The sequence below is a fragment of the Cupressus sempervirens genome, chromosome 3 (assembly GCF_028749045.1).
Source record: "Cupressus sempervirens isolate cs-2001-9-10 chromosome 3, ASM2874904v1, whole genome shotgun sequence".
In the NCBI taxonomy this organism is placed as follows: domain Eukaryota; kingdom Viridiplantae; phylum Streptophyta; class Pinopsida; order Cupressales; family Cupressaceae; genus Cupressus; species Cupressus sempervirens.
The window spans coordinates 150,065,858-150,080,150 of NC_143120.1; the positions used below are offsets into that span (position 1 = coordinate 150,065,858).

General features: G+C 34.5%; 1 protein-coding gene across 2 annotated transcripts in view; it reads left to right on the forward strand.

Annotated features, from left to right (window-relative positions):
• The first annotated feature begins 4,008 nt into the window (after positions 1-4,008).
• LOC149565197 (uncharacterized) overlaps positions 4,009-14,293 on the forward strand; it is a 75,168-nt gene continuing 64,883 nt past the window's right edge. Inside the window, exons 1-3 of one of the 2 annotated variants that reach the window (XM_089818747.1) lie at positions 4,009-4,166; positions 4,251-4,369; positions 4,458-4,504. In XM_089818747.1, the coding sequence (XP_089674873.1) occupies positions 4,268-4,369; positions 4,458-4,504 (149 nt within the window). In that variant the 5' untranslated portion in view covers positions 4,009-4,166; positions 4,251-4,267. Of the gene's footprint in view, positions 4,370-4,457; positions 4,505-14,293 lie in introns of both variants that reach the window. The other variant, XM_089818746.1, reaches the window with a different exon arrangement.

The following is a 14,293-nucleotide window of genomic DNA, read 5'->3' on the forward strand; positions in this document are numbered from 1 at the left end:
ACCAAATGCTTCAAACCCATGTGAGTGTTTGAACATAAACAAAAGGTTTCCATTGACATTGTCATTGAAGAAAGACACATGCACATATGAACTTGATGAAACTCCTCACATTTGGACCTTGCAAGATGACCTATGCCCCTCTCTACCTCAAATCCTTGAGAATACTCACCAAAACACACACAACTATAGAAAACATGGGAACAACAATAAATCAAAATTAGAACAATAATCGGTCACAATCAAAATACCAATTGATCAAGGATTGTCCTTTGAGGAAAAAATCACCAATTCAATAAATCTTTATCTCCTTTCTCACTTCTCTGATGAATCAAATCCACAGTCTTCTATCTATCCACCAACCAATTTTTGGTAACAATGCAATATCTCTCTGGAGGCAATAATGCTCAAACTACTAACCATACTCATTGTAAGCAGTTTGCAGTTTCAAATCCCTCCAATAAAAAGTATTTAGTACTAGAACTTGGACACCAAGGATAGCTATAGGAAAATAGATAGGGGAAGGGAAATGATGTAGAATAATGTAAAATATTGAAGGCTTTATTAATTAACACTTATACCATAATTTAACTTTTAACAAGCTCATTTCAACTCTACTTTCTTTATCCTTTATCTAGTTCATGATATTTTTATAATTTGAGTTAGTGAACAATGGGCTATAAAACCACAAGAATATGTAGTGATGATTTGGTTGAATTTGTGACACATCGGCTGATGTTATGACATAATATTATGCAAAATCCATTCCTGACTTGAATATGACCTAATAGGGGAACCAACATCAATGCCTCTTTCACTCCTTTTTATTTTAAAAAACTTTAACAATAATTACAACTATTTTAATTAAATATTTTTAAATTCAAATTAGACAACTACAACTAATAGTTTGATGGTCATAAAGATAGACCGAGAATATTATATTTGTAGTTGCCAAATTTATATTTAAAAAGTTAATATTAAGTTGGTAGGACTTAAGTCCAATATTGATGTTTTCAATAGATCACATGAATTTCTCTGAAATACATGATAGAAAAAATTATACAGAGAGAGATAAATATAATAAGATAGTGTTGGAATTTACAAATGGGAAGATTTACTTCTAGGGGGGGGAATCAGAAGTAACTAACTTTTAACTGAGATCATTCACATGCATCTAACACATCTACTTAACATGAAAAATAAAGACATGCATGAAAACAGATAACACAAGATTTGGTCACCCATAAACCCTCCAAAATGAGAAGGTAAAATTGGGGTGGGGATAACACCCACAAATTGTCACTGCAACAATATGTAACTAATTAAGGTTACAAAGTTTGACCAATTCCAATGGTCTGCACTATGATAGGCCTACCCTATTAAAGGCTTTACACCCTATTAAAACTAACCTAGTTAAAGGATTTACAAACACTCACTTGGAATGTTACCTTGTTAAAGGATTTATCACCTTGTTAAAGGTTTACAACATGGCTATTAAACCAACCTATCTCCATAGGATTTTCATTCATAATACAATGGCTATAAAGTATTAGAATGTGTTGACTTGATGACTTACAATCTTTAATTGATGATTCCAAATCCTTGTTCTACTCAATCTGATCTGATCCTTCTTGATCTAATAACTCTCTACTCGTATTGTTGATACTCTGTTTTGAACAACTTGATTTTGCAGTGCTGCTCTTCCTCCAAGTCTTTATACCCCTCTGAACTTTGCTAGCATTCTCTCATATATCTCTCTTACACACACGAATTATGGGTATCGACCTCCTTATAAAGGCTTCAAAGACTTAGGGTTAGATATAAATCTACGAACAATATTCATCCATCTTTCCTGCTCAAATCTTTACACTTTTCCTATTGGTTGCATGCTTTCTCCATTTTTTTGATTAGCTGCATGCTGGTTGCATAGGGAATGCAAAAGATTCGATCTTATCTTTTAGATCCTTCGAGATTCATCTTGAGTCGGCTCAAAAACGGTTTACATCTGAGTTTGTGAAGGCACAAACTCATTTGTTGATTCTGTGTTACTTGACACTTACTGATAGTTGATGCTCGACACATACAGGATTTTTGTCTTGCTCGGCTCCTATAGTAACTTTGTGTCGCTTGACATCTATACGTTGCTCGGCACCTATAGTGACTCGGCACTTGAAACTTGCTCGACACTTGTTGAATCTCTAGCTCAACACATACTGTAGCTCAACATCTATATCATACTTGACATCAACTTAGAAATTGGTTAATGTGTTGAAACTCAATTGTCAAAACCAATTTGAGACCAACAGATAGATGTAGAAAAAGATATAGATATAAGGAAATATAGAGGGCAGTGCAAGGGAGACACATAGAGATATAGAGATGCACATAAAAAGTAGTCGAGATGGATTGAATGAGAGAGGGAGGGAGTGATATAGATAGATATTTATTGAGAGAGGATAGATAGGAGAGTTAGAGAGAGAAATAGAGAAGGAGAGAGAATGAATGAAAGAGAAAGGAGGGAATGTCATAAATAGATAGAGATATAAATAGATGGAGATAGATATAGAGTGATAGAAAGAGATAGATAGAAATAGATAGAGCTAGAAAAAATGGCTATAAAAAGATAGAGAGATCTAGCTAGAGGTAGATGGACAAAGAGAGCTAGATAGAGGTAATTAGAGTTATAAAGAGGTACACCTTGATAGAAGTGGATGGCGTTATTCACAAAGAGTATTGTCATTTTTCTCTATCGATCCCTCTCCTCTTTATAATTTTTTTCACAATTGATCTTCAATATATATTCGATGTACCTATTGCAAGCCAAGGTGTGATTGCTAGTAACAACAATCTCACATATTACCTCTTTAGGAGCAATTAAATTGACATCTTTGCGCTACTATTCAAATTATAAAACCTATTGATTTTCAATGATAAGGTGATGTAATTGTAAAATTCTTGTCATGATCTCCAAACATCATAGCTCCAAATAACAACAATTTATTTTGTTGAAATTCTTTAGATCTAGAACATATTACGCAGAGTATATCTTGCTATTAGCTAGATCATAGCACCTCCTTTTGGTGTTAGTCAAATTATTATTATATTATATATCAAATCTATTGAGTAGAAGAAGAAAGAGAAGGAGAATACACATGGTTTTCCCTTTCTTCAACCTCTATTACATTAATGGCAAAGGAGAAGAATAAAAATGAGAAGTAGAATAAGGGAAAAAAAGAAAATAAAGGAGGAAAAGAAAAAAAGGGAAAGGAGAAAAAGGTGAAAGAAAAGAAGAGGAAGGAGAAACAACAAAAGATGAAGACAGTGAACAAGGAGGAGGAGATGAAGGAGAAGCAACAACACTCAAACAAAAGAATGATTAGCAGAAGGGGAATGAGAATAAACTTGGATTTTGCTCCCTTCCAACTTTCCATTACATTAAATATGACCATAACAATCACTTCAGGAGACTTATGAAGACAATCTCCACCATTCAATTATATATATATTATTCAACACATATTGATTATGGATATAACCATTGTACTTCCTTTTGATGTAAATACTAGTTATTTATATGCTAATATAAAAATAAAAAATATTTTAATTAAATTCATGTTGAAAACTTGTTAATGTGAAATCTAACCTTGTTGATTACAATCCTCCGTCGTCTGAAAATGAGGAGACTCGGGCCTGTGGCTATATAGCCACGAAAATGCACTTCCTTTACATTACTTTTTCAAACTTTTAAATTTTTTTTTTTTAAGTCCTCTCCTTTGTAAGAAAGTGCATTTTCGTGGCTGTATAGACGTTGCCCTCGGGCCTGTGGCTATATAGCCACGAAAATGCACTTCCTTTACATTACTTTTTCAAACTTTTAAAAAAAATTTCCAAGTCCTCTCCTTTGTAAGAAAGTGCATTTTCGTGACTGTATAGACGTTGCCGAGACTCGGGGTGCCCAGCCATGACAATTAATATACCTCTTAATCGTTACTGCTTAACAAAACAGAGACTGATCTTCATATTTTGGTTAGGAAAAAATAAATTATAAAATCAAACGCCCGGATAATAGGTTCAATACACAATCCACGAAGTGGATGACAACTATAGGTTTTAGGACTATCAAGTTCTGTAATGACCGCCGGGATAAATTTACTGAAGTTGCGATCAAGGTAATTTATATAAATGCTGCCCTGATATATTCATACAAGTTCTTCTGAACTCAGACAAATATTTTGGCCTTGTCCATGTCAAAGTGAAAAAGGTTTTAAGGATGGCAAAGGTGAAGGTGGACAGAGTGGGTTGGAGGGTGGACGTCAATATTTCCACCTCTTCTGCTCACAATCTTCTAACGCCGTCTGTACTGATGAACCTGGTTTTTTCTCTTTCCCTTCCTTTTCTGCTTCTGTTGAATGCTTCATCTGTAGTTTCCCTTCCATCACAAACAATCTATTCAATGTCAGGAATTAAGTGATGGGTCGTCTCAGCTGTTAGATTTGGACGTTCGCAGGTAAGTTACCTTTCTCATTCGTGCAAATTATATATTTTAGTGGAAGCCATCATTTTATTTATCTCTTGGAAGTTGTGATTAATTTTTTTTCGCCATTTGATCTTATGAAATGGGCCTCCTCGCTAATTGTCAGCTGTACACCTTTTTCCACCACGATTCCCCACCAGGTCCCTCTCCCTCGCCGAAATTAACAACTTAAAATGAATTGTACTACGGATTACTGAATTCTTTTATATTTGCGAGTGAGGGAGAAAATTCTATGTTATTCAATTTCTATCTACATTGCAGAGCTTAAGAGGCTGCTTCATCTAATGAAGCTAACGGCAAGAACAGTTTACCATACTCCTTTGAAGGGTTACAATAAAAATTTAAGATAGACACAATGCCTTCCGATTGAAAATTATTCACGTACATCATAAGGCTTCTATTGGGGAAATTTGCATTTCTGCATAATATTTCCTTACTGTTTCTCCACCGCAATTATATTTCTATTTTTCGAGAAATCATAATTATTTCAGCTTTCAACAAGGTAACTGGAGGAATGTCTCCCGATGGAAATACAAATGCTAACATTTGGCTCGCCGGGAAGCATAGGCTCAACTGGGCTATTGGAGGAATGTCTCCTCGTAGAACTATAAATGCTATGATTTAGCTTTTTAAGACTAAAAGACTCAATTATAGAGTTATTGAAGAATGTCTTAGCATAATAGAGTTATTGGAAGAATGCCTTAGCATAAAAATTATAAATGCTTAACATTTAGCTTCCTAAGAAGCACACTGAAATGTCCTTTCCTCTGTTTTATGGAATTTATGTATTTGTTTATATGTTTGCAATTTTGAGTTATAACAAGCAATGGAAACTAAGGATTGGTTGCTGCTGGAACTAGTTTCAGATTTCATTCATTATGTTTTTGAATAAAAATTGGCAGATTATAATGCATGTAATAACCCTGTTTGGTTATGCTTCTAGCAATACCACCTATTCAGACATTTGACATTTCAACAAACACTTGGGAGACAACCCAATTATCACTGAATATTTGGTATTTAAAATTTCAAAACATGGTATCGGAAAATGCAACAATTGTTCACAAATTCAATAAACCTTAGCCTTATACATTGCTCAAATAAATATCAAGCACTAGTATATAAATCTGCCATTTGAATTTGCGCATTTAAATATGAAACAACAAATGACTCACAACCAATTCTGAATTTATTCATTAACTTACTATGCTTCAGACAATTCCCGCTTGCAATCACATAAAGATTTTATCACCAGCAAAACCACAAACATTCAACCTTGAGAAATCCATATCAAAAATTACCAGAAATCAGAGATATAAATTACTAAACTCTCCAAGATAGAATTGCCCTCTCAGCCACAGTCAATACAGTAAGAGAAGATACTGAATTATTCCAACCAACAATCGCTCCCCAGCCACAGAAAATACAGTACGAGAAGCCACCATGAAAATCTCATAATTCACAAGAAACCAATCTCCACTATACTTCAGCGATGGAGCAAAAACCTCAGATCAAACCCTTATACCTCAGCAAGGGATTTGAAAATTAGAACCTTAGAAAAGCCACAAAGGCAACAAAAGCAAATAAATATTCAAGCATCCGTTTCTCAACAAATGAGCTTGTATTTATAACTTTCAAATGCCTTTTTTGTTGCCAAAATGTAACTTCACTCAAGAAACTTGACCACACAACATTAATTAGAAGCTTCCATTAGATTCTTTCACTTGACTTGGCTTAACTAGTTAAGAAATGACTCTTTCCAATGATAACTCAACCCTTAAGTGAAATTATAAAGTTAAATTATAACTTTATAATAAGCCATTTAATAAATTAATAATAATTTGGCCACTGCAAATATAATAACTCCCAAAATACTCATCATTTAAATATGTTGTTTGAAATAGGAGTCATACTTAATATTTCTCCATGTGACCAAATGCACTTTCCAAAAATAGAAAGGGTTCATCTCTATCAACACCCAACTTACCACAAATAGTAAGTCCACAAGACTAAGCCCAAACAAAGTCCAATTTGAGCCAAACGAAGACCAACCTGTAGCTTACTGAATTGTGGAGAAGATAAAACCCTTCAAAGCGAAGCCACTGCCTCAAAAGACCCTCTATCCGCAATAATTAGCCTACGAGGATCACAATAATAGGCTAATCCCTGAAACTCTAATATTGACAAAAATGGGGACATTACAATGCATGTGAAATGGATAAGACTAATATTTATGGTAATATGTGTGTTTTTTTGGGTTCCAATGTTAGTAATATCCTAACATGTACCTTGTGGCCTTCCTCTTGCTTTTTGCTAGGGCTAGCCTTGCCTAGCTGCAAATCTGCAAAGATGCGGCAAGTCTGCAAATCGCCTTCTTGCACCTTAATCTTGTCATCACCCTTTTGCATTTGTTCTGGAACAGCACACCCTCCTATCCTTGCCCACTGAACTTATATATGAGTTTCGGTTGCTCTATTTTGGTTGTGATATGCTTCTGCCTCAAATGCACTGAATGAGAGTTGTTAAAGGTGAAATTAGGAAACTAAATCAAAAATCAAACAAGGTCTAGGGGTTGTATCCTTAGTTGCGAATAACTTGGATTGTTGTCCAACATCAGAGATGTGCACGAAGGCAGAGAATTGATTTTCCAAGCATAAGCAAATAAACTATCATTTACCTAGAAATATATGCTCAACAAGGTTGGCAATGTCAGCTTAAGAGACATAAAGATTGCAAATATAAAATTAATTTAATTTTGTCAAGTTGGCTAAGGTCAACTCTCCAAAGCCATGTTTGTATATCTATTAATTAATTATTTTATTTAAATAAATTGATGCAAGCAAAAATTAAACAGGTGCTATGAAGCACCACATGGGCCCCAAGGTCTCTTCCTAATTTGATGTCATCACAGTCCTCCCAGCCTCCAATTGCTTGACCTCAAGCTGTTGTAGATTGGGGTGTTCAAAAACCTCTATCCCCTCCCGACTGGCATCGTTTACTGGCAGTCCTTTCCATTTCACCAAATATATGGGAATTGCCTTATTCCTCAATTTCTTTTCTTTCACATGCAGCACTTCTTTAGGTTCTAATATCAACTTGCCCTTGAAGTTCAATGTTGGCAACTCTGTTGAAGGCATAATTTTCCATCCAAGTTCCCTTTTAAGGCAAGACACATGAAAGGTGTTGTGAGTTTTTTTTGCGGGGTGGTATTTCCATCTCATACACAACCTCTTCCACCTTCCTTGTCACTGGACAAGGGCCATAGAAATGTGGTTTCAACTTCTCTACCCAATTCCCCTTAATAGATGATTGTCTAGATAAGGTTGCATTCTTAGAAATACCAAGTCACCCACCTCGAAAGGCCGTTAGGTTTGGTGTCAGTCAGTATATAATTTTTGCTGAGTCTGAGCGTGCTGCAGATTTTCTTTAAGAGCTATTAAGATATCCTTGCTGTGTTGGATGCGTTGATGTTTCATACCAGAAATGGAGATAAACAACAAACTAAAAAAATGAACAAAAGACATAGCAAATTATCCTGGGAAAACCATCCAACTTGAGGGTGAAAAACCCAGCTACAAATATATCACTTATATATCAATGAAAGGGCAGAAAAATGCTTTACAATGCCCAAAACTATGCCAAAACTGAAGCAAATCACCCTAATAATTGGTAGACGATAAATGAAATATCCATTTGATACAATCATTCAGCAAAGAACATCAAAGCAACAGCTTGAATACTCTTGCATATTGATCATAAAAAACAAAGAATATCAATCTATGTGCATATATACAAATTCCTCTTTGAAGAATATATATAATTGTCTTGACCCTTCATTGTCTTGCCATTTCAAAGTGAAGACCCTTTGTTATCTTGACCCTTCAATGCCTGGTCTCTTCAAAGTGAGGACCCTTCGTTGTCTTCAATAAAAATAGATAATTTATATATATCAAATTTAGGAAAGAATGATAGCTCCCAACGCTAAATCACCAATATTCCCTCTTAGTTAGGGAGGTAGCTTTCCAGAAATCCATGTCATGGAATCTCTCAACGTGATACCCAAAAGGGCTACTCCCATTTGTGGAAAAGATTTTTATCACAAAATCTCTCCACGTGATAATGCCATAGAGTCACTCAACATGACTTCCACCATGGCTACTCCCATGTGTGGAAAGAAGCACATACACAAGCTTTCATCATGGAATCACTCAACATGGTCTTTATGGAATCTCTCAATACGATGTCCATGATGGCTACTCCTGTGTGTGGAAAGAAGCATATACACAAGTCCCCATCATGGAATCACTCAACACGACGTCCACCATGGCTACTTCCATGTGTGGAAAAACAACATCTCTCAAGGGATTTCACCTCGTATTTCTCTCTCACAAAGAAATATGCATTACGAGGGCTTTCACCTGATATTTCTATCTCACAAAGAAATATAAACTTTAAAGGCTTTCATCAGAGAAATATACATTACAAGGGTTTTCTGCTCATTTTTCTCTTTCACAGAGAAATATGCATTTTAGCACATAGTAAGAGCAACTGATGCTGAGACTCCTCTCAGCAAAGACTCCTTCTTAGCAAGGGAAACATTCTCACATTGGAATAGAGAGCTTCACACAACTTTGATTATCACAATAAATTATAGTGGACTCCAACATTTGACCTAACAAGGAGCTTTTGAAGCCACACTGATTCACGAGCTTGCTGATCCTTTGCAAAGGACTTGGCACTTTCTATCTATCACTCAAAATCCCTTTGAAATTTTAACCTGATATGAAGGAAGAGTTGCTTTAGAGTATTTGCACGCCTGACTAGGCAATATACTGGACATGCTTTGTCCAATGCAAAGAAAGATCCCACAGATTGCAGTCACATCGAGATACAATCCCATTGTCTGTAAATTCTTGTTTATAACTAAAGCAAGATGAATATATAGAGTCTCTATAGATGAGTCCTCCCTTTCATCTGCAGAGCTGAAACAGTCATTTTAAACTTGAACGACACCACAACTAGCAACTGACATCTTCAGAAAATACCAAAAGTCTTCAATAGCTCTCTGCATTAAATAATAAGCGCGCTCTTTCAAAACTCCTAGTCTGCAACTACAATTTTCACAGCAATACAAAGTTCAAACTACATGTAATGGTGATCATAGGAGACTCCAACCAACCAATCTGAATATCATACAGTTATCCAAATTACATACTATAAAAAAAATACCAATTTCATTTACAATATCAATAAAATAATAAAATATAACTATGTTGATGTCTGAACCTAACAATTTAATAAATAACTTTATAGTTCTCATTATATAACTGAGACCAACACAGAACTTATTTTTGACTACACAAACTAAACTAAATAATAAAATTATAAAGAAATCTACACACTTGGACAAAATTATAGAAGAAAGACTACAAATAACATTCATATAATACTTGATATTATTATGATAATAGATAGTTTCTATTATCTCATTTTAGTATCTAATGGTTATCTATTGTAATCTTTTGTAAATATTAGAATGTTTTTAATATTTAGTTTTCTGTTTCTAGAATAGAATGTTTCCATTCTTTATGATTGTTTCTTAAGGAAACTTCGTTCAGTCTCTTGTATAAATTGATCTCTTGATCACTGTTAATAACAAGCCAATATTTTCCAATTACTTCATAATATGGTATCAGAGCCAATACTCTAATTTTTGTTGAAAATAATTATAATTTCTTGGTTGAAATTATTTGCCTTTTATTTTCGAAATTATTTACATGCATATTTGCTTCCAACTCTCTCTATAATCCCACTAGGGTTTCTGCTCTGAGAGATCTAAATCGCCAACTTCTGTTTCGGTTTTGCAACCCATTTCTATCTAGATCCGTCTCTTTTTTTTGCACATTTCTACCATTTTTTTGCAGCAAGGTCGTTTTTTGTTCAAAACCTTAATTTTTTTTACCGGATCAATTTTTTTTAAAGATGCTTGGTGGGTTTTTAAAGATCTCAATTGGGTTGTTGTATGTTTTTCTGGGTGCCTTGATTTTCATGCCTCAATTTTTGAGCCAGCCAATCCAAAAACCAACAACATATTTTTTTTGGGTTATTCAAGCTCTCTACTGGGTCATCCTTCAAATTTTTCGAGTTTTCTATTTTTTTGCCTCGAAGAACGTGCCTTCACAAATTTTCATGTTTTTTCACTAAAAAACATACTGTGGCATCTTTGACTAATATTTTGCTCAAGGGAAATTAGAAGTTTGGCAGTTGCAATTTTGGCACGTGGAAGCAAATGCTAACCATCTTTGAATATCGCAACAACGATTAGGTGGTTCTTGTTCACAAACAGTCTTCTCAGCAGAGGTCCTCTACTCTAGCTTCAGAAGGCTTCGGGAAAAAGAACATTCGATGCAACTATTGCCACAAGTTTGAGCACATGAAGGTTGAATGTCAGAAATGCTCAGCTGCTCTATCTATGCAATCTAGTTCTCAACTCACAACAAACAGTGCAGAGCACCTTGAGTAGACAGAATTTGCCTTTTATGCTTTTTGACAGCTTTGTGCTCTAGATGGATTAGCCATTAAGGGAGGGTATACAATAATAGATAGTTTCTATTATCTCTTTTTAGTATCTAATAGTTATCTATTGTCATCTTCTGTAAATATTCGAATGTTTTTAATATTTAGTTTTTTGTTTCTAGAATAGAATGTTTCTATTCTTTACGATTCTTTCTTAAGGAAACATCGTTCAGTCTCTTGTATAAATTGATTTCTTGATCACTATTAATAACAAGCAAATATTTTCCAATTACTTCGTAATATATATATATCATTAATTAATAAGACAATGCTCATCCTAAACTATTCAACATTAAAGAGTAAAATCTTAATAAATAGTAACTTGAACACTGAGCTAATAAAATACTTATCTCGATGAATGTTTTAGAAGGTTGATGTAGCCCTTTAAATGTCCTCAATGGCAATTTCCTGATATGGATTTCTCCAAATCATCCTCCTCTCAGAACATTTATACGAAAGCTTTGAAATGATTCAGAAGCTACATGTAGTGTTAGAATGATTTAGAATAACAGAGAGGGGGGTGAATTAGTTATCCTTAGATCCAGATGTACCAATTCAACTTTTAATCACTTCAAATACTTTACATCTAATCCACATATAATTTGTAGTGAGCATTCATGTTGCCTCACTCTCCTGCTGGATGGGCATGCTTAGTGAGCATTTATTAGCCACAAGGATGGTTGCTTCTTCCTTATTGGTTTGTGTGGACCATGTTTCATTAATGTAGGTTACTTTTCTATTGCTCTAACCTAATTAGGGCTGATATGGAACAATCTAGGCCATTAGTTATTGTTTTGATTTGGGCCACTAGTTGCATGCAAGGACTTATATAAAGGCATCGTTTCTCATTTGTAAGTAATGGAATTTTGAAATCACTACTAAGAGTTAACAAGATAGAGTTTTCATTGTTGGGTTCATGGTGATTGCTTGATATATTTAGGTTCTTGCTTGGTTTCATTATTCCCTTATTTAGATTAGGTTAGATAAAAGTGTTGTGATTTAAGAATGCAACGATGTTTTGATGAATTCCTTGGTTTATACTTTTGATGGTTTACTTATTGCAAGTCATTGTGCAAAGTTAGCCTAAGCCCATTTCTATGTGTGCTTAACTTCTATCACTCAACGTGTATTGTTATTTTTGATGGTGTCTATTGTGGTATGAAAATCATTTGCACAACTCCTTGAAGATTGCATCAGTTCCTGCATAGTTGTAGTTTAACTTGGCACAAAAGAGCTTGGTTATTTGGAATCTGTCTATCAAAGCAGTAACTGTTGTGGTCATTACCCTTAGGAGTAGATTAGAATTCTTTAAACCCTTCTCCTTTGCTTTCCACATATTTCTAAAGATCCAAAAAAGCACCCTATTGCAATATCTTTCAATAGCTTCATTCTAGTATGATTTGAAATCAATCCAAGTGAAACAAAAATAAGGCCCCTCGTGATTAATAGGTAATCATTGTTAATTCTATAACTTTGAAATCATCTTGGTCTGATGATACAGAGCATTCGGATCTGATTGTGCTTAGTCGTCAGTCAAGATCGACGACTCACTTAGGAAATTTGTTTAAAGTTTGATCTTGAACAAGTTTATTTAGTTAATCACTAACTAAATCTTTTCCTATACTAGGCGCCGATTTTGGAAGACAATCAAGGGCCGACCTAGATAGGGTCATGTCCCTTGAAGGGACATACCCTTTGGTTACCTTATAAATATAAGACTAGTGATAGAGAACACACAAAAATTTGATAAGTCTACTTCTCTATAACACTGGCTTATGTGAGTTGCTTGGACATATAGAAATTCAGAATATAATAATACTTATTATTATAGTTCCTATATAGATTGATATATTAAGAGTCATCTTCAGCATTACTGCAAAAAGTAACTCAGTTTGATTTTTACAGAATTTGTAGAAACTTTACATAGTACCAGAGCTCTGGTAGTTGAACCTAGGCTCGGCAAATTAAACAATCAGACTTAATATATCTAGCATCATTCTTCTATCTTCAATGGCATCCACAATCAGACCCGAGGACAAGTTTGATGGGAAAGAACACTTCGATGCTTGGAAATTCAGAATCATGATGATTCTTGAAGGAAATGATGTAAAACAGTTTGTTGATTCAGCATCCAAACAACTTGCTGTTGAACCTAATAAAACTATCTGGAGTAAAGGAAACAGGTAAGCCATGCAGATCATATTAGATGGAGTGAAAAAATGAAATAGTACCCATGCTAATGAAACATCAAACATCATTTAATATGATGAATGCATTATTAAATGCATATGAGGTCAACAATGCAACTAGAGTCCTCACACTAAAAAGGCAACTAAATCATATACAGATAAAGAAGGGAGAATCGATGAATTCTTACTTCCTAAGGATTGCCAGTCTAAGAGATGAGCTTGCAAGCATAGGAACCATAATTGATGACACATAACTAACACTGATGGCTATAGATGGATTACCAAATTCATGGGAAACATTCGCACAAGGAGTAAGTGCTAGAGACAATCTTCCTGACTTCAATAGACTTAAGGGAGATTGTCTTCAAAAAGAATCTATAAAACTTAAGAAAGGGGGAAAGTTGAAAACTGAAGACGAAGATCTTCATGTTCTCAAGAAGAAGAAGGGTAATTAAAAGAATGACAAACCTAAGAAAGATCTATCCAAAGTAAAATGCTTCAAATGCGAAAAGTTTGGACACTAGAGATCTAATTGCCCTTAGAATTCTAATCAACAAGTAAACTGTACAAACATTACTAAGAAAGAAGATAACTATGATCCTAAGAATCATGTATTGTATTCGGCACTATCAAATGAAGTATCAAGTAAGGCATGGGTGATTGATAGTGGATCATCTCGACATATTACAGGATACAAAGAAGCACTAGACTCTATATCTGAAGAAGTTGATGGCAAAGTTACCATCGGTTATAATTCCACTCATTCAGTCAAAGGAATTGGGAATTGCACCTTGAAAATGAAGTTAGGTAGTTCTCTACATCTCAAAGGAGTACTCTATGTACCAAGAATTAAAAGGAATCTAATCTCGGTCACAACACTTGAAGATGATGGACATAATGTTGCATTCATGGATGATAAAGTATTGACCTAGTCTAAAAACTCTTCATTTAAGAAATTAAAGTTGATTGGTCAAAGAAAGGGATACTTGTATGAATT